A 27343-nucleotide genomic window follows, 5' to 3' on the forward strand; every position below is an offset into this window, starting at 1 on the left:
GTATTTACTGACATAAGTAGACAATCCTGTATGATTCACCCCTGGGGCTAGATTTTTGTCTACCAGTCCTGCCTGTTATTTGTTCGGTTGGGAGGGGGACAGTGCAGTCTCTCTAAAAGGACAGGATGTTTCCTCAAGAACAACCAAGAAGCCTACAGAATGACTTTCTGTCATTTCCGGTGGTGTCCTCTACTTTGGACCTGGGTCATTACCAGAACATGAACCTGAAGGACAGAATACAACAGACAGAACCTGACAGCAATAACCTTGACACTAGCCATTTATCTGGTCCAGTGGTGGACCAGGTTATAGCATTTTCTCACTGTACTCAACTTGTTTATAATGAGCAGAGGCCATAGAGTCTGGAAGTGTCCCAACCCTCACTGAATCAACCATGACCCCCAAAGAGGGCCATTTTCCATATAGTCCATGTTCACAGCCTTCAACGGTGAATTTCAGAGTCATAGTGATGAATCTTTTTGTGATTGGCTCCTTTCCACAGGGGGCAGTGCCGTTTCTCGTCTGTGCCACCTCTGGTACCACCGTGCTGGGCGCCTTTGACCCCCTGGATGAGATTGCTGAGGTCTGTGAGAGGCATGGCCTCTGGCTCCATGTGGATGTAAGTCCATCGGTGTGTCCGTCTGTCTGTCTAACCTCTAAGTCCTTCCCTAGCTGCTCATACTCTCAGAATCTAGAAGCCTCTTACTTTGAGTTGCGCTTCTCACTTGGGGAATGACCATGCAGTGACTTTGAGGCTTCCAGAAGATTCTAAGGCCTTAGATCTGTTTTGATTTCTGTTGCAGTTGCTTCAGTTGCAGGGGGAACTGGCCAATAAAGTATCTTCCGGCTCTAAAACGATATGATTCCAATCAGCGAGAAAGTGCAGAAAAGAAAAAGAAAGTACCCTACCTTACATAATTACATGTCTTAATTAAAGCAGGGTTTAGCTGGATCCGTAATGGATAATTGTTTGAGGGAAAGGGATATAATTTATGTTCTTCATAATTTTCCAACTTAAAGGGTTGGATTTTTTTCTAATTCATTTCGTAAGTCTTGAGGTTGTTCATAATACATTTTCCTTTAAGCTAAAGGTAATTTTTATTACGGGTCTACTTGTTCGGGGTTTGAAAGTTCCACACGTTTTATTTCATCCCCTCCCCTCCCTGTCCTTCCCTCCCACCCTGCTTCTTTCTCCCTCCTCTTCCTGTCTCCCTCTTCCCCACCTTTCCCCTTTCTTTTATCCCCTTTTTCTTACCGTTCCTTTGTCCCCTCCCCCTCATGCCCTCCTTTCTCCTCTTCTCTGTACGTCAGGATTTTTCTGCAGCCTACTTTTAATAAGGGTACAACCTCTCCTCTAGCCCACCACCCAGCAGAGGTAGTGGAAACGTTATTGGGCTGTGGGGGAAGTGGACCTGTTCAGCTATACTTCTTTGGGGTGAGCTCCATCTTCTTCGGCAGTTCCGTCCCTTAGCAAGCACCAAATCTGACCGAGCACCTGCAGAGCCTAACCCTCTCAGCCAGCACACAGCAGGCACAAACCAGCGGCTGTTGTTCAACCCTGAAGGAACTGTTAGGCTCACCAACTGGCCTGAGGTGAGGCTAAGGAAGCAGTAAAGTGACTCGGGAACCTCACGGTTCTTGGGCGAGCTTCTCTCAATGGCAGCTTGGTGAAGGGTAGCGAGGTGGAACATACCAAACCAGTGCTTAGTCAGTGCTTGCCTCCCAGTGTCTGTTTACACTCCTTCATCGGGCCTGCCCTTTCTCATGCCTGCTTTAGCAAGACATCATTGGATATAGCCAACTCCCCAAAGAAACTAAAAGTCTCCACTTCACTTCCCCTTCCGTGTTTTCCTCCTCCTCCCCTCCCCTTCCTTCCCTCCCCTTCTTTTCTTCCCCTCCTCCCTTCTTCCTTCCCCTCTCCCCTTCCTCTCCCTCTCCCCCTTCTCTTTCTTTCTTCTCCTTCTTTCCCCCCTCTCTTTTCTTTCCCTCCCTCTTTCCCTCCCTGCTCCCCTCCCCACCTCTCCCTTCCTCATTCCTTTCTTTTATATAAAGCCTGACATTTGTGGGTTTGAGTATACCTTAGAGAAGGAATGGCTGAACATGTCTGGGAGGCTTTAGTGTGTCTTCCCGGGCAGGAGAGTAGCCAAGATGTAGGTTCTCAGAAGAGATATGGAATAGCTCACTGGACGGAAGATGGCCAAGTGTTCACCACACATAATTTTATAGTTCAGCGCATTTTATCCTTCTGAAGTCAATTGTCTACAGAATGATCTGGAGAGAGCACTTGAGTCCTTGAAAGTCCCACTAAGTAGATGGTAATGTTGGGTGAAGCAGACACAGGCTCGCTGGAGTCACGGGGCTGATCACCATGCCAATAGCAATACTTGGGGTGATTCTTTGTGACTTTGTTAAGTGGAGCTTGTGTGTTCTTGTCTATTCACTTCCTAACTTATACCTTATTGATTTTTATCGCCTTAGAAGTGTGGCGAGACTTAATGTCCTAAGAGATAATGTGAAGTGAGCACTTTCGTTAACCATGGAAATAAGGAGAAACCATCAAATATGCCAGCATTCTCCTTAAATAGTCCACTCTCCTGAGAGAAACATCAATAGGGGTTATAGGTTTATGTGGAGCAATGGTAGCTACAGCAGCTATGAAATTGGAAATGATCTAAAGGGATTCCTGTGGCTTAGACAGAAGTTGTAATTTATAGATGGTAAGAAAAAGATCTCTTTTTAATTAAAGGTTGACTTTTGAAGAAAATACTTCTTTGAGAAATAAGCTATACCAACCAATTTTATTTGCGCATAGGAGGTGCCCAACTTAATGTACTTGCCCACAGTAGGCATGTTGTATCAGATTACATTTGACAACAGCCTCTCTGAATAGAGGAAAGAAATCTGAATTAAAGAAACAAACACATCCTAACATTGAGACAGTTTTTATTCATCCTGTACAGCGGCAGGTGTCTAATCCATTGGACAATTAGATTACAGGAGCATATAATTGTTAAGGAAACATTGTATACTGTACGCAGTTGGTTAATGTTAAAGGGAAGACAAAAATCAAAATAGTTGCTTTGACTTCATACACATTTCTAAGGACGTTAAATCCTTTTCCAGTTTTGTGATATTTTTCCCATCCTTCTCCATGAGAATGAATGTGAGACTCCTTCAGGGCTGACCACCTTTCTGGAGCAGGGGCTGGTGGCATCTTCTGGGCCTAAGTTCCCAGAGCTCCCCCTCTTTCCCTATGGCTGCCACAATTCCCATGGGAGTTTTGAGATAAGCATTCTATCTATCTATGTCTTTTTTTTAAAGTAGGGTCTTAAGAACTTGCTATATAGCCAAGATGACCTTAAAAATCCTTCATCCTCCTGCCTCCACCTCCCAGGTACTAGGATTACAGGTTTACAGTACCACTCCCTACTTATGCAGTGCAGGGGATTGGTCTCAGAGCTTCCTGGGTAGCAGACAAGCGTTCTACTTACCAAGCTACGTCTGCAGCCCATGTTGACTTTAACTCATGAGCTTGGGGGACTTTGAAATCTTGTCTTTACTCTTGCCCCCACCTGTATCTCAAGGCTCACTCTGTTAACTGATCGAGCAGGAAATAAGAGAACAATACGTTGTGATGCTTACATGGACTAAGACCTCAGTGACAGTCCTTACTTAGGGAGGGAGAAGGTCAAGCCATCCCACCCCAACAGTGATTGGTTTAATGTTGTAAATTCTAGACTTGGCCACTGAGGAAGGGGACTAACTAAGGGAGGGTAGTGGCATCAATGGGGTTATTTATTTATTTGTTTGTTTGTTTGTTTCTCTGTTTAAATCTATTGAGAAACAAATTTATCCATGGACACTCCCTGTCCTGCCCAATGACTTTGTGAACCAAAAAAAGAATTCTTGCAATCGTAAATTTAAATATGTCTCAGAAGGATTTATTTAGGGGGTGAAGAAGAGTCAGGGGCTATACAAGGGGCCAGGGACAGTGCAAATGTTGCGAACGAATGAGGCTGGTGAATTACAGCAGAGTATGTGTGATGGGTGTGACCAATAGGTCCTGCTTGCTTCAGGCCTCAGTCAAATCTGGTCTTTATGAGGCCTGGGGGATGGGGCAGCATTGAGAAGGTGGATATAGGAAGGACTGAATGCTAAATGACAAGTCCAGTGTATTAATCCTTTACTTGGAGATTTGGGCATTCACCAAAAGCAGAAGTCATGGTGTCTTCAGGGATTCTGTTGAATCAGGGCTGCAACTGAAAGGATTTCACTGAGAGTTCAGGGTCTGAACCTTGAAGATGTGTTCACTTGAAGGGCTGCACAGAAGTTGGACCTGGGGTAGGTTCCTCTGTAAGCACATAGTGCATGGCTCACGACCTCACCCTCGGCCCTGCCGTGAATGGAAGTTACTCCTAGAAGGGATTTAATGCCATAGGGTGGCTGATGCTGTATTATCTTGGCTACCAGTGGGCAGCTTTCATAGTACTCTGAGAGCTGTAAGAGTGCCTCATTTCCTTCATCTTCTACCTCTAGATTGCACATAATCCTGCTGCTTTTTAACACACAGTGGCATTTATCTATCTACCTTTGAACTTACTATTGAAAGAAAATAGTGTCTGCCTGCTAGGCAGCTCTTGAACTCAACTGTTGCCTGAAGTATCCCCATACCCCCTCAGCTCCCCGTGTTATACCCTCTCATCCAGCTAAATGACCACTCTGACTAAACTACAATGGTGTCTAGTGAAGAGAATGGGCTAGGGGTCCCCAATCTGATTTAATTACCCATGATACCCCAGAGTATCTACCTAGTACTTCTGAGCCTTAGTTTCCTGCAGAAGTGGAGATAACTCCATCCTCCACAGAATGATGTAGAATTTCATGGGAGAATCTCAGAGCATTCAGCAGGGTGTGAGGTCAAATGCCCTGAGAGTCTCTCCCTGCAGTCGCCCTTCATTGTCTTATAAAGTTCTGCACCATTTTCAAGAACCAGATTAACTACCCATGTCCTACCATTTAGATTCCTCCTGTTTCCTTCCTGCTCCCTTCCCATAAGACTTTCCATCCGTGTTCTTTGCCTCTGTCCCATTCTCTGGCACTGAGGACGTCATCTCTCCAACAGACCACCCCCTTAAGTTCCAAGCTTCCTCTCTTTTGTTCTCCTACATTTTGTTTGCAAATATTTCTGGAAACCACTTGGCCAAAAAGATCTGATTTTCCTTAGAGGATAATTTTCCACCTACCCAACTCCCATTGACCTTCTAGCTACTTTGCCAACAATGTCCTCATTCATGCACAGACTGCTGGCCTTTGGTTCATGACTCACAGTCCAATATGTGCAGCAGCAATGCGAAGATGTCATCTGTTCTAGATCCAAAGCATCAGGTGGGCACGGGCTACGTCTTCGTGACTTCTTTTTGTCCATACAAAGCTCAATTGGCTATTAATGTACCAGTTCCTTTATGATGTGTGATTTTACATCTATGAGTCAATGAGGACCCATCACATGGTCAGACTCCCCAGAATTCAAATCAGTACCCATGATATCAAGTGAAGCACCAAATGGCATGTGTGGGTTTGCTATGGCAGGTCACGGGTAGGACAATGACACTGCAGTAACTGTTTTGGGTATACAAATATCTCAACAGGCCTCTTGGGGCGGCTCGGCTTTGGTGTCCAGGAAGCACCGCCGGCTCCTGCATGGCATCCACAGGTAAATTTAGTCTCCCTTTTTGCACCTTAACTTTTATTTAGGGAAAAAGCAATTGTTGGAATGTCTCCATCTGAGTGGCATTTAGAAAACATGACTGGGGGGAATAGCTCAGTCAATTAAGTCCTTACAAAAAGACCTGAGTTTGTCCCCCAGGACCCATGTGAAAAGCACACACATGTAATGCAATGTTGGAGAAGCAGACATAGGTTGATCCCGGGGACTTGCTTCTCTGCCATCCAAGGCTAATCAGCCTACTCCAGACCAATAAGAGACTACTTCAAAAAACCAAAATGGTGGATGGTATCCTGAGGAATGATGCTGAAATTTGACTTCTGGCCTCTACACACACACACACACACACACACACACACACACACACACACACCAAAAAACCCCATCTTTTTCTCGAACAAAACACCCTCTAAATTGTTCCCATTCCTTAGATGAGGAATCCCATGGATCGTGCTAACTTGTATAGGAGACCTCAGAAGTATTTCCCTTCTCCCTACAGCAGCTAGCCAAGCCCCTCTCTGACCCCTCTTTCTTTGACACTACAGGGCTGACTCGGTGGCCTGGAACCCACACAAGATGCTGATGGCGGGAATCCAGTGCTCCGCTCTACTTGTCAAGGACAAATCTGTGAGTTTTCCCGTGTTTTTCAGCAATCTAATGCACTCAATCTCCAAATTTTTAGAGGTTCCACTGTCGCTCATTCCTTGATGTCTTGGACTAAGTGTAGATGATCCCCAGGAAATGGCCATGACCTTGAAACAAAAGATAAATAGACTCAGATAAAGAGCTTGTCCTTCTCTAGTAGCCTTGTGGATTTGATTGAGGCATTATCTAAATCTTATCCATTACAGCAAAATGGTCTTTTATGCCCTCATTTGGGTTATATTTTAAAACTGGGCTTTAAATCTCAATATCTCTCTCCTCTCTCTCCCTCCCCTCCCCCATCCCGTCTCTCTCTCTCCCTCTCTTGCTTTCTCTTGTTCTCTCTCTTCATCTCTCTCTTAATTGAGTCTGGGATTTAAGTCATCTCAAAAGTTCTGCTCACTGGGAAAGTGGAATAGATGATGTGTGTCACACATTACCTCAGATGCTTAATACGCTAACTGGGGACTTAGCCATCTGTTTCTATGGGAGGGCATTAGTTAAGGGGCTGATCTCTGAGTGCAGGTTTACTGGGGGGTGGCTTACTCAAGCTCTTTCTGGAGTATTAAGAAGAGTTGGTTCCTACTCTGGATGACTGAAGCAAGTGGGACAAGGGCTGCTGAGCTCCTCTTGGCCAGAGGCAAGAACGACTTGCTTCGTTTGGGTTAAATAAGGATCCTGTGGGAAGTGGCCCAGGCTGAGAAGTGCCTCTTCATTCTTAGAAATGCCTCCTCAAGATCTGCGTTCAGCGTGTGGGTGATCTTTCCCAGCCATCTGTTTACATCAGAGGGGACTCCCTTTGCCAATGGGAAAGTCATTTCTGTTATTTTTTTTAAGGAGTTTTATTGCAAACAAAAAATATATTTAAAACTTGAAGTTTTACTCTTACATGTGGAGATATGTAAATGGTTTTTCTTTCTTTTTAACAAATAAATGTGATATTTGTACGTTAGCACCCTGTGTGTTTTGACATGGTCAAACAGAATGTCCATCCAAAATCAAGAAAGATTTTGTGCCTACAGCAGTAGCAACATTCAGGGATATGGTCTGTCTCCAAATGTTTTGTTAAGTTAGTTCTAGATGACTGTTCATAGGTTGGTTATGGTTGACTGTCTTTACAGTCTGGTTAGAGTTGACTCTCTTCATATGTTGGTTATAGTTGAGTGTCTTCACAGGTCGATTAGAATTGACTGTCTTCACACGCTGATTCCAGTTGACTGTTTTTATGGGTTGGTTATAGTCGACTGTATTCACAGATTAACTGTAGGTGACTGTCTTCACAAATTGGTTATAATTAACAGTGTTCCCATTGGGTTATATGTGACTCTCTTAATGAGCACTTGACCCTTTTGGTTTAAGTTTTAAAACTGTGAGTTGATGGTGTTTGTAACTGGAGGTAGTTTAAGATTATCATGCCATTTCGAGTTAAAGAACACACTCAAGTTACTCACAGATGCATATTTAGGACAGGATGGAAATCGGTGTAAACCCAACTTCCTCTTGGACTAGATTCAGGGACGGAAACAGCCCAGATGCACAGCGTGCCAGGCATTTGGCATTTCTTTCTCCCTCCCTCCTCAACCGACCTGAATGACAAACTATCTGTTGGAGTGATGTTCTCAGAAATGGAAAATTTAGACGGAAAGTTCCGAGTACTCTTTATATAACTCCCTAGCTGCCCTGTTCTTTCTTCTTCTCTCATCATATTTGAATGACCTATCAAAGAATTGGCTCACATTTACGTAAGCAGGCAATTATACTTCTGAATCAGACACCTCATTAGTACGGGTTACCTGTTCATGCTTTGAAAAGGAATTCTTTCCTAAATTGCAGTGATAACAATGGTCCCTGCCCCCATGGCGTGATGAAGAGGGTAACAGAGTTGAATTCACTCTGCATGGAATTAAGCAACCAAAGCAATGTTTTCTCGAGGAAAAACTCATTCTTTTCCTTAGATGGATTAGAAACCTACGACGTGAGATGGGGAAACGTCAATCATTTCCAGAAGTTTTTTCTTTGAGAGTGTCTGCCTTGTTTATACCTGCTTTCTCTGTGTTATTCGCTTTATATCCATTCATTCAGTCTCTCAACCAACAGATTTGACTGACCCAGATAGGCCCTACACTGTACTTATCCCAGGAGCTGGGCAGTGGATAAGAGATGTTTCCCACAGCCAGAGTTTATCAGTCAACAGAACGGGCTTATTTCCCTCTTTGTGTGATGTGTGCTTCTGTAAATACATGTGTGCAAATGTACTCACTGTGCAATAGCACGAGACAAAGGTTGACCCTGAGGTGTCTTCTTCAACCACTTCTCAACTTTATTGTTTGAGTTAGTGTCTCTCACTGAACCCAGAGTTTGCCGTTTCTGCCACACTAGCTGGCTTTGAGTCTCCAAACTCCATCGGCGCCCTTTCACCAATGCCGGGAATACAGATGGGCACTGCTATGCCCTGCTTTTGTGTGGATGCTGGAAATTTGAACTTAGGTCTTCCTACTTGTGCAGCAAGTGCTTTAACCACTGAGCCTTCTTTCCGCCAGCCTCACCTATTTGACCCCGTGCTCGGTGTTTTGATAGGAGCACTGAAGGACATCAAGATGCCTTGGTTCTAAGTGAGGTAGCTGTTACATTCTTGTTCTCTTCTTATCATCCCCAGTGCCCACCAAACAGCTTCCCTTTTGATCTGTTGTCATCGTTCTTTGATGTATGTGTCATCAATGTGGCCAGTTTGACTCAGAGCAATTCAAAATAGGCTTTGAGTCTCTGATAAAGACGATCCTCATGAGATGAAAATTCCCCCCTCCTTTCTTACTTGTGAGCAGTGGTAATAGAACCAGAAACATGGATGTCTGGCAGCCATCTTGTGAACATAATGCAATGACCTTAGGTTAGATCACCCACATGTCCATAGTGTCAAAGGAGAAAGGAGAAAGTCTGGCTCTTGGGTGATAACTTTGAATTGTCGTGACAACCCCCCCAAAACACCTGCTTTCAGACTCTGTGACAGGATTCAAGTGATGTGAAATGTCCTTGTGGCTAGAACCATCTCATTGGGTAAGCTGTGTGCCCAGCCGAATGCATTCCCCGGTGATAGGAGAAGAATATAAGACAGTGAAATCACAGCAGGGAGGGAGACGCAGTATCCCAGGTGCAAAGAACAATATGTGCAGATTTTCTAAGAAAAGAAAGCCCTTGTTAAGTTTCAAAAGCTGGAGGGAGTTTATTGGGGCTGACAGAAGCACGGATGGTAATGTGAAAATGAGCAGGACACAGAATGGAAAGTTAAGCTGCGGGCAGACCACACCACGATTTACAGATCATCCTAATGATTTCTAACTGGATCTTTAGAAAGGGAAAGAATGTTAAAATTAGATGGGACTGGGACCGGAAAGGCGGCTTGGCATTTCAGAACATAGCTGCTCCTCCAGAGGACCTGGGTGAGGCTCCCAGCAGCCACATGGTGGCTCTAGCTCCAGGGGGTCCTATGTTCCCTTCTTACCTCCTTGGGCAGCAAGCAGGCATGTGGTACACATACACACATGCATGCATGCAAAACATCTGTATACATAACATTAAAAGAAATCAATCTTTTTCAAGAATAGAAAGCACTCACCTTCTAGGTGGGACATCCTAGTTCAGCCAACCTAATATGGAGAGTCCCTCAGAACATGCCCAGAATCTAAAGATGAGTCTCCCAGATGAGTCTAAATCCTGTCAAGTTGACCATCAGTATTAACCATCATAATTAGGAAGTTATAACAAATGTGCTATGACATCCTATATCAGAGAAAGACTTGACAGAATAGGCTATGCCCACGCCCAACTCTCACGAGAAGAAAGAGGAAAAGGAAGTGAAGAGAAAGGAGAGGAGGCAGTTTTGTCAGGAGTTGTACAGAGACAGGCTGAAGAGAGAACAAGCAAGGCGAAGACAGGAAGAACCAGAGAATGGGAAGGAGACAAAAGATTAGATCAGATTGCTAGAGTAAGTTTGAGGCCAGGCAGAACAATTTGGGAGAAACCAACAGAAACCAGATTGAATCATTCAGTGTGGAGAGGAGTTTTGAGCCAGAACAGCTGAGTTGAACTAGCCAGCCAGAGCTCAGAAAGAGCTAGAAAGGGTAAGCTTATTCCACGGTAAGCCTCAGAGGCTGAAAACATTCTAGGCCTCGAGTAGAGTGCATGGAGGCCAGCCATTTCCAGGACTAGGCCTGGGTTAGCAGACTGGAGCAGTAAGCCCTGGAGATAACAATTAAACCAGGAGAATAAAAGAATTTACAAAAGACCGAGTGAAAACATAGTTTTTCTGTGGCTGGCCATGCAGAAGTATCACCAGAGGAGGGAAGTAATAACGGGGTGGCTCAGCATGGCCTGTTCGCTCAGCTTCCTCTCACTGCCAGAAGAACCTGGGAAAGGAAAACCAGCATATAGGGAAGAAAAGTTAAGGAGTTCTTTTATGACCACTTAAGGGAGAAGAGCGTCAGAGTGACCTCTAAGCTATCCCACCATGGGATGGTGTTCTTAGGGTGGTGAATGACTTCCATTCATCGTCACTGTGTCAGTTTCTGCCCTGTTGCTGTGGCAAAATACCAGGCAGAAGCAGCTTAAAGGGGAAAGGCTTTATTTTCAGTCTGACCCAGCGGGGAAGGGCTGGTGGAGTTCCTAACAGTGGAAGGGCGCGGCTTCCCTTGTGTACAAGGTGGCACACTAGGAACCAGAAATAGTGAGACAAAAAGAAGTCAGAGAAAGCGCACTCAAAAGACGTGTGTCTGAGGCCCACTTCTTTCTGCTTCATCCTCAGTTCTAAAACTTTTATGACCTACCGAAACAGTGCTACCAGCTGGGGATAAAATAGCTGGGGATAAAATAGTGGGGCACTTTATAGACTCAAACCATAATGCCCCATCCCTGATTCCCAAAGGTTCCTGGCCATCTCATAATGTAAACTCCATTCAGTCTGATTTGAAGAGGCTCAAGAATTTGAACAGTCCAACATTGCTTAAAAGTCCAAACTCAAAGTCTCTTCTGAGATATGGGGCATACTCTCAGCTCCGAGTCGCTGTAAAATCAACAATCAAGTTACATACATCCAATACACAATGGTGCAGAGTAAACATCCTCACTAGCAAAGCAGAGAATGGGAAGAAAGGAAGCCAAGACTGGACCAAAGCAGTATGGAAACCCAGCAGGGACACACGAAACCTGGAGCTCAGCTCATGTCTTATACTAGGATGCATAGAGGCATCGTTTGAGCTCCAGGGAGCTTGGAAAGCCCTGATTCAAGGTCCCTGCCATTGTAGGACATATGGTCCCTCTAGGGCTGGCTTCCCATGCTGCCTCAAGCTTTCTTGGACCTTCATCATTCTGAGGTCTCTATTGCAACTTAGACCTCACCCTCACAGCCTCACGCCCAGCTCTCTCAGGGGAGAGCACTAAAAATCTTCAATTTCTTCCACCACAAATTATTCCTTTTGGGGATTGGGAGATGTGATTTTTCACAATATGTAGATACCAAGGTCAGTGTGGGGCCCTACTCAGGCCTGAGTATCCCTGGATCGGTGCCCCAGGAATGGAGATTTTAATTTAGACTCCCTTCTGTAGTTGAGTTAACTCTAGTTGAAAGGCAGCAAATTAGTGCATACAGTGGGAAGGGAATGATCTCCCTAATTTATACCTTGTAGAGTTGTTTGTGGCACTGTTCTGAGAGTTTGCTGTGGTGTGCTGACTAATTCTCTGCCTTGGTCAGTGGCAGGCACAAAGCACACTGCCACTCTTAAAGCTGTACTCTCAGGAGCCCCCTTTGTACCATAAGGATGAAAAGAAGACCAGACAGTCCCAGAAATCTGTGATTATCAATAGGTTGGCTGCAGGTGTAAAAGGTGTGTACCTGTGCGGCTGCAGAGGAAGAAAGAGCATGTTCTGAAACTTTGATCATAAATGAAAGCCCACGCATTCTACCGGTGGCACCGATGCAAGAAAACCCCTCAGTGTCCACCTTTCCATTTCTGAGTGTTTATTAGAAGAATTTTAAGTTTCAAGGGCTCAAAAAATGTCAGTGTTAACAGGGAACGGCTCATCAGAAATCCTTTGGAGTGGTGTTAGTACCTCCGTTTAATTTTCTACCTACCCCATCATCTGACTTAACTGCAGCAAAGCCTTGGGTTGAATCCAGCAGCCACAGGGAGTCCAAGTGGCAGCTACCTCTCTGTTTATTTGCAGAGATTGTTTTTGGTGTGTGTGTGGTATGAGTGAGTATGTGTACGTGTGCTTGCATGTGTGTTGGTGAATTTGTGTGTGTGTATGTGTGTGTGTGTGTATGTGTGTGTGTGTGCAGGCATGTGTGTGCATGCATGTGTTTATACGTATGTACGCACGTGGTGTGTGTGTGTGTGTGTGTGTGTGTGTGTGTGTGTGTAACAATAAGTTGATGTTGGGTGTAATGTCTTCCTTTATTACTCTCTACATTAAACACTGGGGCAGGGCCTCTCATTTGAAGCTATAATTTGCCAATGTGGCTAACCTAGACAGTCAGCTTGCTTACGGACTCCCTGTCTCCACCTCTTGAGCACTGGAGTTCCAGGGGGATGACTGCATTTATGTCGGTTCTAGGCATTCAATTACCCATCGAGCTGTCTCTCCAGCCATAAACACAATGGATTTTTAGAAGTCCTTCTCCATCTTGAGATTTCTAAAGAAAGGAAAAATGAAGGAAGGCTCACAGACCACTGCCCTCTGGAGATGCCCTTCCCTTGTTTCCTGCAGTGGATGGGTACTCACCTAGTTACCAGGAAATATGCTGCACAGTTTGCTTTTGCCACATAGCTTTTCAAATACAATTATACAGTTCTACATCTCTCTGTAAATTTTTTAATAGCTGAAAAGCATTCTATCATTTGATATGCTGTAGTTTGTATAACCGATCCCTTAAGATGGACTAACTCAATGTTTTAAACTTTTTATTATTCTACTTCTTAGAAACCCTATGCACACAGGATTGTCTGCATGTGAGTATAGATGCCTAAGGTCAGAGGCATTGGGTCTCCCTGGAGCTGTAGCTACAGAGGTTGTAAGCTATCTGTGGTGGGTGCTGGAAACTGAACATAGGTGATCTGCAAAAGGCCCCAATCTAATTTTTGGCAATTACAAATTTAATTGCCATCTTTGAGACTCACTCTGTGTAGTAGCCCTAGAAGCTGAAGAGGCATGACCGGTGTTCATGATGATTTTCTGTATTTGTTTTGTAGTTTTCCTTCAAAAGTTAGTTTCATTCTCACTAGGATAATATGAGATTATATGTGTTTAACCTTTGACATCAGAGGGTGTTTAGGGATGCCACTGTGCTAGGCAAGATATCTGTTCACTTGTAGACATGGCTGTAAGCTTCTCTCTTCTGATTTTACCTGGTGACATTTTATACCTACTTCTCAGGTATCATCCTTGCCTCAAGACATCAACACGTAATCCTTTGCTCCCAAGGCTTAAGATGTGTAGCTTGAGAGACAAGGGCTCACTCTATTCCATTCATAGTCTCTCTAGAGGAGGCTCAGCTATAGACCTGGTGGGTTTTTTTTTTAAGGGAAAGGGTAGAAGGAAGAAGAAAAGTAGGAAATTTATTCAGCACATGGTCATTGAGGATGTGCTGTGGGTCATACAGGGCAGTGTAGAAAGAAGGAAAGAAAGAAAGAAAGAAAGAAAGAAAGAAAGAAAGAAAGAAAGAAAGAAAGAAAGGAAGGAAGGAAATAAGGGGGGAAGAAGAAGGGGAAGAATAGAGGAAAGGGAGAGAGAAAGAAAGGAAGGAAGGAAGGAAGGAAGGAAATAAGGGGGGAAGAAGAGGGGGAAGAATAGAGGAAAGGGAGAGAGAAATGAAGGAAGGAAATAAGGGGGGAAGGAGGGAAGAGGAGAAGAGAGGAAGGGGAGGGCAGAAGGGAGGAGAGAAGAGAAAAAGGGAGGGGAGGAGAGGGGACCGATACCATCTCCCATCATGGTTCCTCCACCAAGACAGAATTTCTGATGGACTCATACACTGGGGTGTTGGGTACTTCTCATCTGCACTTCTGGTTCTATACTAAATAGCATGTTACTGCATCACTCCAAAATACGCAGGGGGAAAAGAAGAGAAAATAGCTCCCCTCCTAGAAAGTAGAGCAAAGCGCATCTGCTTCAGTGAAGCTCTCCCTTCTGCTCTCGCACTGCATCCTCAGAGTCCACCTGAGCAGAGGCGTTTCCTCGCAGGCAGAGAACCCACGTGCCTTTGCTAGACACAGGCACTACGCATCTCTTTAGAATGGCAGCCCTGCTCACTAGGGTAAGAGAAGCAGAGGGAGGCAAGGGTGTGAAGTGACAGGAAGGGAGAAGCTTGTCCCTTTCAGGGGATTTCCAACTTCCCATGCCAGATGAAGACAGAACCCGGCATCTTCTGGATGCCCATTCTTCATCCATGATGGTTCTTCCCTGGTACTTTGGCTAAGTAGAGAACACTGTCACTGTGGCAATGATAATCACATTCATAATGGACAAAATCATTGTTTCTTTGGAAAATGTCTCTCTGTCATATACATGTGTGTTTGCATGTGTATGTGCATGGTGGGGAGGGGGCAGAAGTCAAAATTGGCTGTCTTCCTTAATTTCTACCCATTTTATTTTTGAGACAGGGTCTCTCTCTGAACCTGGAACTCATTGGTTGGGGTAGACCAGTTGGCCAGCCGAGCCCCAGAATCCTCCTCTTCTGCCTCCTCAGCACTGGCATGCAGAGCCATGTGGCAACACACCTGGCCTTTTATTTGGATACTGAGGTCAGGAGACCAGATCCATAGGCTTGGGTAACAAGTATTTTACCCACATCAGACTATCTACTTTTAAGGTTAAATAAACACAGATTATGATTTTCTTTTCACAAAACTGTGCATGTAGATGCTTCTATGGAAGCATCACACACAAAAAGCGCGAGGGTGTCAGTCACCGATGAGTTATAAGTTACAATGTCATCAGCTTCTTGTGTTCAAAATCCACTGTAGTCATCTCCAACCAACAAACTAATATGATTGGGTTTCAGAACTTGGTTGTTGGTATTGCCTCGATCATTAATTTTAATGAGAGTCTGTGCTTTGTTTCAGATCCGGACTCCTCGTAGGCTGGCACATTAATTCTGTGGTTTACGGAGTCCCTAGGGTGTATTATCACACACCCATGATCGCACACTCCAATATTAATCATTAGCAAGTCACCAGCAGGGGCTGTCAGTGGCCCCTGGAATGAGCTCCCATAGGCTGTTACAGGAGCCCCTCGTGGACAAAATGGGCCTTATTCAACCTGCAGTGCCACTCCACAGTACAACCACTCACCTGCCAGTCAATTAAATTCAGTAAAGACACTTCTTAGGCCGAGGAGATGGTGCAGTTGGAAAAACGCTGGCTTGGCAGGCATGAAGACACAAATTCAGCTCCATAACACATAAAAAGAAGGTTTAGCTGAGTCAGTGAGCTCTGGGTCTCAGTAAACAAGGTAAGCAGAATGCTGGGGAATGACAGAAGACACTGTCCTTTGACCTCCACATAGATGAACAGGCTCATGAACACACGTAAATATGCATGTGTAGAACATGGATTAATTAACCAATGGGACAAGCTTCCAGAAGCAGCTGAATTGGAGTATATCTCCAACATTACCAAGTACTAATGCATAAACCTCAGTATGATCTCAGTATAATCTATTGTCTTTTCTTACAAAACCTGATGCTTTATGTCTCGTCAACAGGGTCTTCTTTTGAGGGTAAAATGGAGATATTAAAGGCATTTTAACATAAGATTTAAGAACAGGAGTTAAGAGAAAGGGAGTGCTTCAAGAGAAAGTGCAAAACACACACACACACACACACACACACACACACACACACACACAGAGCATGCCTGTGAGCCCCTCAAAGACAAATCGTGGCAACCGTCCCTTCTCCTGACGGTGTGTGGTCTCGTTCTCATGGCAACATCTGCAGCAGCCCCCACATCCATGCCAGTTTGGCACTTACAGTCTTTGCTCTGTACCGGCACCCGGGCATGTTATTTGTATGCCCAGGCATCCAGTAATAAACCAGTGATTCATGTTTTCCATCCCCAGATACCAAAGTGTCTTTCCCCCAGGAAGTTATTTTTGCTTTAGAGTCTAATGAGGCTGGGCAAGTAGATGAGAAGCTTGCTCTTCTAAACTTAGCTGGATCCCTTTGACCTGTCTGAATGAGCAGTGACACTCACCATCTGCCTGCTTGCTGGCTCTGGCTGTTGGGAGTAATGTTGCACCAAGCGTCTTGGCCTAGAGCTTCCTAATTTCATCCTTGAATCCCCCCAAAGCTCTTGGGTGAGTGCCACCTGGTCCTAGGGATTGGAGCTCTGCATTTCATGTACTTTGCGTAGATGAGCTTGGGGTGCTGCCCACTTTCGGGTCTGTCTCTTCTGCCTGTCCATTTCCGGAGATCCCTGAGGGTGTGGGAATCTCTCTGATGCGTTTCCAGGTGAAGAATTCTCTCATCTTGGAAGCAAGCCCTGTTCAGTATGAAACCCCAACCTTCACTTCAAGGATAACCATCACGAATGACTCTTTTTCACTAAGAAATAACCACAAAATAATTCGACCTTGTGCCCTTCTGTCATTGAAACTGTATCAGAAAGAGGCTTTTTTTTTTTTAATTCACAGACTAAATCTTTTCTTATCCTACTTGGTAACAATCCCTTGCACAGGAAGATTATGTAAAAATTCAAGAAAAAGAGAAACATAAGGGGGCAGAGAAGAAAACCTGGTGCAGGTAGTGACGAAAAGATGCTATGTGTAATTAGCACGGCACACCTGGCTCAGCGGGGCGGCTTAAACTCGCTTTTAGCCTGTTTCAAGGATTCCAAATGTCTGTCTGCATTTGGCTCCTGTTTTTCTGTTGCCACAAGACAACAGAGTCTTACTTTTCTTTCTGCCTCCTGGTGTGACGTCTTGGAATAAACCACTGCACTTCCTTTCTCCTTTGTGTTCCTCTGGCTGTCAGATCTGCTGCCATCCAAGGCTGAAGCCTCAAATTGGGGAGTTTTTAGCTTTGTGAAGCCCAAGACAGAAGATCTGAAGAGGGCAAGAAGTCAATTATTTTCTGGGGATTTCCTTCTATGGTTATTCAAAGCGTTAGTCACATGAATTTCAAAAAGGAACCTGGTGACCGTCTCAGTGGTGATAAGTCCAGTCTGCTTATAAAGAGGCTTACTAATTGCGCTTAAGATGTAATTTGTCCAGAAAATGCTTACAGCATATAATGAAGATGAATTCCCAACTTATTTATGAGCTAGCTAGGACAGAAACAGTAAGACAGAATCGTATCTTTTAGGTAGGGCTCCTAATGCCCGTAGAAGTGGTACCCTGGTCATGAAGCTTCTGTTTCCAAGCTGTGGGAATACAGAGGGCTCATGTACAACCAAGAGTACTGCTTAGCAGATGTGCCTGCCTAAGAGGTGTGATGGCAACCAGATGTGGTGGTGACATCCCTAACTGACACCTGGGACGCAAGGTTATTGTGAATTTGAGGTCAGCCTTGGCTACTAGTGAGTTCAAGGGTAGCCTAGGCTATAGTGTGAAGTTCTATCTCAAACTGAAAAGGGCACAGAAGGAAATCACAATTTAGGTAGATTTGCAAAGTATGAAAGGACTTCATTGTGTTGTGTAACAGAATGTTCAAATAGCTGGGAGATCTGTGTGTCTGTGAATATGCATGTCTGTGTGTCTGTGTGTCTATGTGTGCTTGTGTGTCTGTCTGTGTTTGTGTGTGTGCTCACTGTGTCTGTGTCTATCTGTGTATCTGCATGTGTGTTTCTGTGTGCGTGTCTCTGTGTATATGTCTGTGTATATTTCTATATATGCATGTGTGCATGTCTGTGTGTGTCTATGTGTCTGTGTGCATGTCTCTGTGTGTGTGTCTGTGTGTGCTCACTGAGTCTGTGTCTATCTGTGTATCTGCATGTGTGTTTCTGTGTGTGTGTCTCTGTGTATATGTCTGTGTATATTTCTATATATGCATGTGTGCATGTCTGTGTGTGTCTGTGTCTGTGTGCATGTCTCTGTGTGTGTGTCTGTGTGTGCTCACTGAGTCTGTGTCTATCTGTGTATCTGCATGTGTGTTTCTGTGTGTGTGTCTCTGTGTATATGTCTGTGTATATTTCTGTATGTGCATGCGTGCATGTATGTCTGTGTGTGTCTGTGTGTGCTCACTGTGTCCGTGTATATCTCTGCATGTGCATGTGTGCATGTCTGTGTATGTCTGTGTGTGTGTGTGTGTGCTCACTGTGTCTGTGTCTATCTGTGTTATCTGCATGTGTGTGCACTTCACAATGAACCTATAGAAGTCACAAAACAATTTGCAGGAGTCAGCTTACTCTGTCCACTGTGTGGGTTGTGGAGACAGAGCTCAGGTCACCAGATCTGGCTGAAAGAGCACACATTGGCTGAGCCCTGGTTTGAGTGTTTCCCTTAAGGCTCTCCCAGCCTGCACTTTGCCATGTATGAGGGTCTTAAGTACCTGCAGATTGGGTAGGAAGTACTTTTAGAACCACCACCCGTGGAGACTGAGTGACAATGTAAGTCTCAAATGTAAGCTTGCAACGTTGTTAAGTGGTCAATTACACTAAAGCAGAGAGCATAGCCAGAAACCCAGACGCCCTCCATGGCTTTTCTTCCTTTGGCTGACTAATTTTTCTTTTTAGTTTTCCTCAGTAGTCAGACATCCCCTGAAGAGCATAATGTCTTTTTGCTGCTTTGATTTTTCTTAAGGAGTTGTATGTGTGTTTCCTGAGTTCGGTGTCATTTCAATGTATCCGTGCCGTTTGCTTATGCGCTTGGCTCTGAGGGAAGTGTCACTGTGTTGCCCAGGGTGGCTTCAGACTTCTAGCTTTCAAGTGATTCTTCTGCCTCGGCCTCTGGAGTAGCTGAGAGTTTGAGCAAGTTACCATGGCAGCTATGTCCGTGAGAGTCCCCCGTACTGTGGACTAACCTGCTGCACATGCTCACTCTTCTGTACGACAGCATGCAGACACACACTCAGTCCGTTTGTCCATCTATTGTTTGTGAGACTTGGGCTATTGCAGTTTGGGGTTTTTGACATGAATTTGCTGTGAACATTTTTTATACATATCTTTATTGCTCACTGAATCTCGGAAGCCCCATCTGGAATCATTTTCCCTCTTGAAGACTGTACTTGGGAACATCTTATTGGTTCATCTGATAGCATATTGTGACTTTTTACAAAGGCATTTATTTCCCCCACATCTACAACTCCAGCGAGTGGATTCCTTTCAGGACTTTGACGATCCATCCCCTTACACAGACTCTCCCCTGCTTTTTGGTGTTATGTTTAAATGTTACCCATTTGAGTGCCATTTTTTATGATGAAATGACTTTTTCCTTTGGTTTCTGTTAACATTTTCAAGCCTTTAAAAAATGGTTGCTACTTATGTTCTAAATATGAGTTTTGTTGAATGTCTCATAACTCGGCTTTTTAAATTTGTGGAGTGATACTTTTCTATAAGCTCAGGAATTATCTGCTTGGTTACTGTTTCTGTCTCCTTGTCTCTCTCTGCCACTGCAGCTAAATGCCTATTGGACTTCTTCAGGTGTTGTTTTCCTATAATCTGTGGCGTATGTTCCATAATCTTGTCCTTTTTAGATTCATCTCTTTGTCCAGTGTGTGAATGGGCATGCATGTACCACAGTGCATACACAGAGGTCAGAGGGCAACTCGCAGGAGTCAATTCTGTCCTGTTACCGTGTCAGCTCTAAGTGGAGCTTATGTCCTCAGACTTGCCAACAAGCTCCTTACCACACAAGCCACCCAGCCAGCCACAAGTTTGACTTTAAAAAGGTTTTTGCCTATGAGTATATGTGGGCATTTGTGTGTGTGTGTGTGTGTGTGTGTGTGTGTGTGTGTGTGTGTGTGTGTGTGTGTGTGTGTGTGGGCGTGCCTGGGTATACATGCACATGTGGGAACATGGATAGAGTGGTCAGAGGACAACCTCAGCTATCTCTCCTCAGATGTTGTTCACATTGTTTATTGAGACAAGGTTTCACACCGGCCTGGAACTCACCGGTTAGGCTAGGCTGGGTGCTCAGGGAGCACCAGGATCTGCTAATCTCCACCTACTCAGAGCTGGTACAAATGCATGCCCTGCCCTGCATTTTTCCATGAGTTCTGAGGATGCACTTGGCCGACTGAACCATCTCTGTAACCCACTTTCATCCTTCCGCGCTCCACTGCGGATGGTTTCTTCTGACCTTCCTTGAAGTTCACGGATGCGCCCTTCTAGTCTGTGGAGTCCTGACAGTGTTGTCTGCTGCATTTATGTCTCCTGTGTTTTAAAATTTCTTACTGATACCTTTTTTACTTAGCTAGTCGTCCTAGTTCCTGTTCAGATTTTAAAGGTGAGCACTGATCTCCCTGCATATACAGACTTCCAGCTTGTCTTTGCTAACTTCAACCTCTGGGCTCTTCTTATTCTCCCTCTGTCTCTGTCTCTCTCTGTCTCTGTCTGCATCTGTCTGTCTGTTTCTCTCTCTCTCTCTCTCTCTCTCTCTCTCTCTCTCTCTCTCTCTCTCTCTCTCTGTGTGTGTGTGTGTGTGTGTGTGTGTCTTGTTTTCATGATGGTCACAGGACACTATATTTAATTTTTTTTTTTTACCATATGACCTAAGATAAAGCAACTTTCTTCATAGAGGATTTTATTTTCATTCTTCTTGTCCTCAGAGGAGGTCATAGTTCAAAGGTCAGATCTCAAAGACCATTTTCTAAATCTCTGCGACACGGCTTGTTTATCCATTTTAGGGTGGTGATCTTAGGGAACTGGATAAGAAAGGGAACATTTTTCTGGCCAGGGTGACGTTGAACCCCACGAATTGTTTCCTTCAGCCTACTGGTGTCTAGTAAAGGAAGTGACAGTCACAAAAGACTGTCCTCATGGTGGCCACAGAGCTCCCTCAGGCCCTCATTCTGACTCTCATCTTGGGGAACCTCCCCTAGTCTGCCCACGTCTCAGGAGAGAAACATAACAAATCTCCTCTTCACACACCATCCCCACCTTTGTATTGTCCATCAATGGGCCCCTCCCCCAGACAGGTCTGAGACATAACTCTGAGGTGTGGAGTTTATGCTTTGCTCTAGATTTTCAGGTTGTGTTCAGTAAGAGGGTTTCTGACGAACTGATTGTTGGGCAACAATCTTTTGACTTGTAATCTTCAGCCTTGGTTCAATGTGGCTAGTGAGGGCATCTGGCATTAGGGGCACCAATTACTCTAATCCTCTCTGTTCAACCTACATAATTATAGCACCCACTGGGTGTCCAAATAAGGCCTGATCTATTCCCCAAGTAAACTTAAAGGCTATCAGGAGAGACTTTAAGCAAACATAAGATGTAATTGCTTTTGGTAATGAGGAACAGGGGCTCAGAAAGTGTGGATTGGGAGAGTGAATGTCACTAGTGGTTGGTTAGAAAACGTGGTTTTGTCAAAGATGGTTTTGTGTGTTAGGGAGTACATGCGTGTGAGTTATAGACAGACACACATGTGTGGGTACATGTAGAGTGCAGCGCAGGGCACTGGGCAGCTGTCTTCCTCTGTTGTTCCCCATGTTTTACTTTGTGACCGGATATCTTACTGAAAAAAGGTTGCCATTTGGACTAGACTGGCAGCCTCTTAACTCTCTGGATCCATCAGTCCCTGCAGTCCAGTGCTGGAGTTGCAGGCATGCTTAGCCATGTGAGACATTTTACGTGAGCACAGAACATTCAAACTCAGCACCATAATCTTACAGAGAGCAAGTGTTTCTACCCACTGGTCCATTACCCACACCTAAAAATGACTTGGAGATGGCCGTTCTTGATATTTTCTTTCTGTAAGTCAAAAACCCCACACAGTCATGATAGTGTAGAGAGCCTAATACAGTGAAGATCATAAAACTCATGTGGCCACTGGCCAACGTTAGACCAACCAAGCTGGGGAATGCAGGCTTGACACCCTATCTCTCAGGAGCCAGAGGCTGGGGGAATATGAGTTCAAGGCCAGTTTGTGGTACGTGAGACTTTACCTGAAGAAGCAAACCATGGCTCTGCTAATGGATGTATGTTAATATATTAGTGTACACGTGTTAGTATACACGTTAGTACACATATGTGAGTGCATGCCTGTTGGTACATGTGCTAGTATATATGAGTTAGTACACATCACATCTTAGTACATGCATGTGAGTACATGTCTGATGGTACACACACATTAGTCACGTTAGTGCATGCATGTTAGTACATACACACATTAAATACACACATGTTAGTATAGTACACATGTGTGAATTACTTCTAAAACCAACTTCTTGTTTTCTGTACTCCTTAAATAGAATCTGACCAGACTTATGATAGTTTCTTTTTTAAAAAACAAACGTGTGTGTTGGTGACAATTAGTGTATGTGTGTTTGTGTGTGTGTGTGCTTGTATATGTGTTTGTGTGTGTGTTTCTGTGTGTTTGTGTATGTGTATTTGTGTGTGTTTGCATATGTATTTGTGTGTGTGTTTGTATGTGTGTGTTTTTGTGTGTGAGTGAGTGCACACATGTGAGTCTGAGTGTGTTTGCATATGTGTGTGCCTGTGTGCGTGTTGTGCTGAATTCCTATAGAGGCCAGAGGTCAACTGAAGGGGTCTTCCTCTATCATGTCTGCCTCCTTTTCTGAGGTATCTCTTACCACACATGATGATCACCATTTCAGTTAGACCTGCTGATCAGTGAGTCCCTGAGACCCACCCATCTTCTTATCTCGATGTCCAGCCAGCCCTGGGGTCACAGGTCCACTCCACTATGCTCAGCTTTGATGTGTGTTCTGGGCATCTGAACTCGGGTTTGTGGCATGATCGCATGGCAACACACTGCCCACAGAGCCAACTTTTGAGCCAAAGAATCTAGTCTCCCCGCCCTTCTTAATAACTTCTATCACTATCATAGAAGCAGCTGGTTCAACAAGCTCTGTAATTGTGCGCTGTATCACTGTATAAAAACCTCACGTGTGTCTTCAGAAGTCTTTATATAGTTGTAAGGCTGACACATCTCCCCTGTGTTCCCATCCTCATCTACCTTTTCTTAGACTCTGACTTCTGGTCGTCAGTGGCTTCCCTGGAGAGAGTAGAGTGCAAAACCTGCAGGCAGAGGGTACCAATCTCTGGAAATCTCATGCTCTCTCCCAACCCTAATTCTGTTGAGTTTCTGTCACCTTCCTGGAGTCTGAACTTCACATCAGAAGATGAAAAATGTCAAGTGTAACCAAGCTTGCCTAGTACAAGCTTCGCCCTGAAGACACTGGCGGAGAGCCAGTGCTGGGTAGCGCCCTTATCCCAGCTCAAGGAACTGAGGAATATGCAGTGAAGTCTAACCTTTGTCCACATCCAGGATTTCAGAAATTGAACAGTGCATGAACTTGGAAAGTAGAAAATACTGATAAAGGGCCAGGGAACAAAACCTAGGGTGAGGTAAAGACCTAACCTGAAAGGCTGTGGCCATCGTGGTCTCTCCAGGGCATTGAATAATTTTGAGAATCTCCCAAGGTTCAGGTCACTGTGATTACTATGACCTGGTTTATCCTGGTGAGGATTAGAACTGGTTGCCATTTTTAAAGGTTATGGTTCCCATAGGTTGTCCATTTATGCTTCCTAATAGCTTTGAAGAAACGTTTAATTTTACAAACTTTGTATTGAACATTTTAAACATTTATTTGTGTCTTTGTGTGTGCAAAAAGTTTTAAATATTTATTTGTGTGCATGCACAAAGATGCACGCACACACACACACACACACACACACACACACACACACACGAGAAAGCAAGGTAGTGAGCGAGAGTGACCGTGTGCTCACGGGGAGGTAGAAGGCTCTCGTGTGCCACAGGGTGTGGCAGGTCAGAGAGTAACCTCTGAGGAGTTGGTTCTCACCCTCCAGCTTTTCGAGGCAAAGTCTTCCTTGCTGATTCCGCTGCCTGGCATGGTCTGAGTGAGCTGGTCTGGGAGCTTCCAGGCCATTCTGCTGTCTCCATCTTCCATTTCTGTATCTCCCTGTAGGTGTGCTGACAGTGAAGATGCTTACTACACGGTGTACACCTGCAGTCACTGTAGCATCTTACATGGTTTCTGGGGACAGAACACCAGCCATGAATAACAAGCGACCTTTTCTCTTTTTTCTTTTTTTCTTTTTTCCACACTATGAAAATTTACCTGCTATGGAAAATTTCAAGCACAAGCAATAAGGAAATGAAGTCCCTGAAGCCCGTCACATCCCTTCAGTGAATAACAACTGTGCCCAGCACACTGATATCTGCCCCTTCCTCCCCACTTTGGTATTATTAAAACAAGACAAAGTTCAGGCTGGAGAAATGTCTCAGCTGTTAAGATTACTCCCTCCCCTTATTGAGGGCCAGAATTCTGTTCCCAGCACCCACGCGTGGCTCCCTCTTCTGGCCTCAATGTGAAACTGCACTCACGTGTTCATAACCGGACACATAGAAACACATAAAACTAAAGATAAAGGTAAAAAGAGAGATTTAAAAGAAAAACAATTATAGATGGGAAATGATTTTTACCCATAAACGATTCAATCTTGAAGGGTTTCCATGTTTGGGGTCGGGGTGGGGCTGGAAATTGGAATGCATTTGCTAAGGTAACCAGAGCTTGTTGACCCATTGAACTACTCCTGTTCAGTATCTTGGTGTTTTGTTCACCTTCTCATTGCAATGCTGATATGGAGGAACTGTTTAGAGGGATGTTTGTGCTGAAATACTTGGCCAGATTTTTTTTATTAGTCCTTGATGGTGTAAAGTAATATTCTCCTGAGAAGATAATCACATCGCAGTAACTTACGATTTTGTGCTGGTTCTAACCATGGGCAGCATTGATTACAGCCGTAAGGTACCACATGACTTTAGAGACTGTGCCATAGTAGCTGGAAAGCGTGCTGTTCACCGGCCTAACTCTGGATTGCCTTGAGAAATACATTTTATATCAATTCTCTTGAGAAACAATCTGGGAATAAATCCTGGGTTTTTACCATATTCCTTTTTATTATAGCCCATAAGCTGATTTCCATCATTTTGCTTCCTAAGCAGTTAAACATGTGCTTATAGATTTTCCTTGTTCCGGATTAACCCCGTTTTGTTGCAATGAGCTGATATTGTAATGTATTAATGGATTTATGTATTTAGAATTTTGCCTGTATCTATTCTATGATTGATTCCCACCATCCATGTGCCTGCACACACACACACACACACACACACGTGAATGAATGTGTGTGTATGTATGTGCGTGTGCATGTGTGTGTGTGCATGTGTGTGGTGTGTGTGTTTGTGTGTGTGGTATGTGTGTATATGTATGTGTATGTGTGTGGTATGTGTGTATGTGTGTATGTTTGTGTGTGGTATGTGTGTGTGGTATGTGTGTGTGGTATGTGTGTATATGTATGTGTGGTATACATGTGGTGTGTGTGTGGTATGTGTGTGTGGTATGTTTGTATATGTATGTGTGGTATGCATGTGTGTGGTATGCTTGTGTGGTGTGTGTGTGTGGTGTGTATGTGTGTGTGTGTATGTGTGTGTGTGTGGTATGTGTGTGTATGTGTATGGTATGTGTGTTTATGTATGTGTGGTATACATGTGGTGTGTGTGTGGTATGTTTGTATATGTATGTGTGGTATGCGTGTGTGTGGTGTGTGTGTGGTGTGTGTGCGGTGTGTATGTGTGTGTGTCTGTGTGTGTGTGTATATGTGTCCTTGGTTAGATTGCATCTTTCCTTAATTTTCTGAAACTTTAATACAATGTATGTGGATCATATTCACCCCCCAATTCTTCTAGATTCACCCCCTTTTCCTATCCATCCAAATTTGTATCCTTATTTTTTTTAAAGCTTACGGGGGCCATTTACACTCTCCATATACTCTTGGGTGCATGGTTTCCACTGGAGCATGGTTGACCTTAGAGAAAACTGACTCTCTCACCCACAGACGTCAATCGCCAATAACTCACCTGTTTGGGTGGGACGTCCTGTTCTCCTGCCTCTGTTTCATGCTGGAACTTGGTCTGGCTCAAACTTGCATAGGTCTGTGTGCATGGTCCCGGCCACTGTGAGTTCACGTGAGTAACTGCTCTGTTGTATCCAGAAAAGTCTACTGCTCCTGGCTCTAACAGCCTTTCTGTCATTTTTTTCACAGTGATCCCTGGGGCTGGAGAGGAGGGTTGTGTCTAGATATCCCAGTCAGATTGAGTATCCCATAGTCTCTTATTCTCTGTGTCTGGACCAATATGAGTCTCTGTGCTAGTGTCTGCCTACCGCAAAGGGAAACATCTCTGACGAAGGTTGTCAGACATGCCCATCTGGGTGTCCAGCCCACGTGGTCAGATGGAAAAGTCCTGCTGGAGAGGAGTAGAATGAGATCTGGTGAGTCCTGGGGTCAGCTGGGCTGTATTTTGAGTTTCAGTTTTAAAATGGTTACTCATTTTGAGGGAATTGCCATGGCACAGGGGTACCCACCCTTTAGGAAAGCTAGGAAAATGAATCCCAAAACTCTCTTGTTGAGGAATTTTCAGAGAGAAATCTGTTTGTTGCCTACCTTTGAATTAAAATACTGACAATTTCTGACTCACATGAAGTCCCAGTGTGGAGGAGGATGGAGTCACAAAGTCCCACCCCTAGCTGAGGAGATCCTGACAGTGGCTGACTGCAGGGTGACTCTGTTGTCTGTAGTGTAGTAATTCAGCCACGCCTCAGGGGAAGCTGCATACCCAGGGGAACATGTACAGGCAGGAGTTAGCTTTGATGGTTTTGGAAGAGGTCAATAAGAGAATATGAAGTTGGGGGTACAGGGGTTACATCCAGGAAGAGACAGGGTGAGGGTGATTATGATCAAATTTCATCATATGAAATTCAAAAAGGATTTCTTTAAACCCTCA

At 44.4% G+C, this 27343-nt stretch overlaps 1 protein-coding gene across 3 annotated transcripts in view; it reads left to right on the plus strand.

Annotated features, from left to right (window-relative positions):
* Window positions 1-27343, plus strand: part of Gadl1 (glutamate decarboxylase-like 1) — a 180080-nt gene that overhangs the window by 57280 nt on the left and 95457 nt on the right. For all 3 annotated transcript variants that reach the window (XM_008766660.4, XM_039082694.2, XM_039082695.2), the window contains exons 9-11: window positions 503-619; window positions 5649-5713; window positions 6271-6352. In XM_008766660.4, coding sequence (XP_008764882.3) covers window positions 503-619; window positions 5649-5713; window positions 6271-6352 — 264 coding nt within the window. The remainder of the gene's footprint in view (window positions 1-502; window positions 620-5648; window positions 5714-6270; window positions 6353-27343) is intronic.

This window comes from Rattus norvegicus, chromosome 8, assembly GCF_036323735.1.
Source record: "Rattus norvegicus strain BN/NHsdMcwi chromosome 8, GRCr8, whole genome shotgun sequence".
Lineage (NCBI taxonomy): Eukaryota > Metazoa > Chordata > Mammalia > Rodentia > Muridae > Rattus > Rattus norvegicus.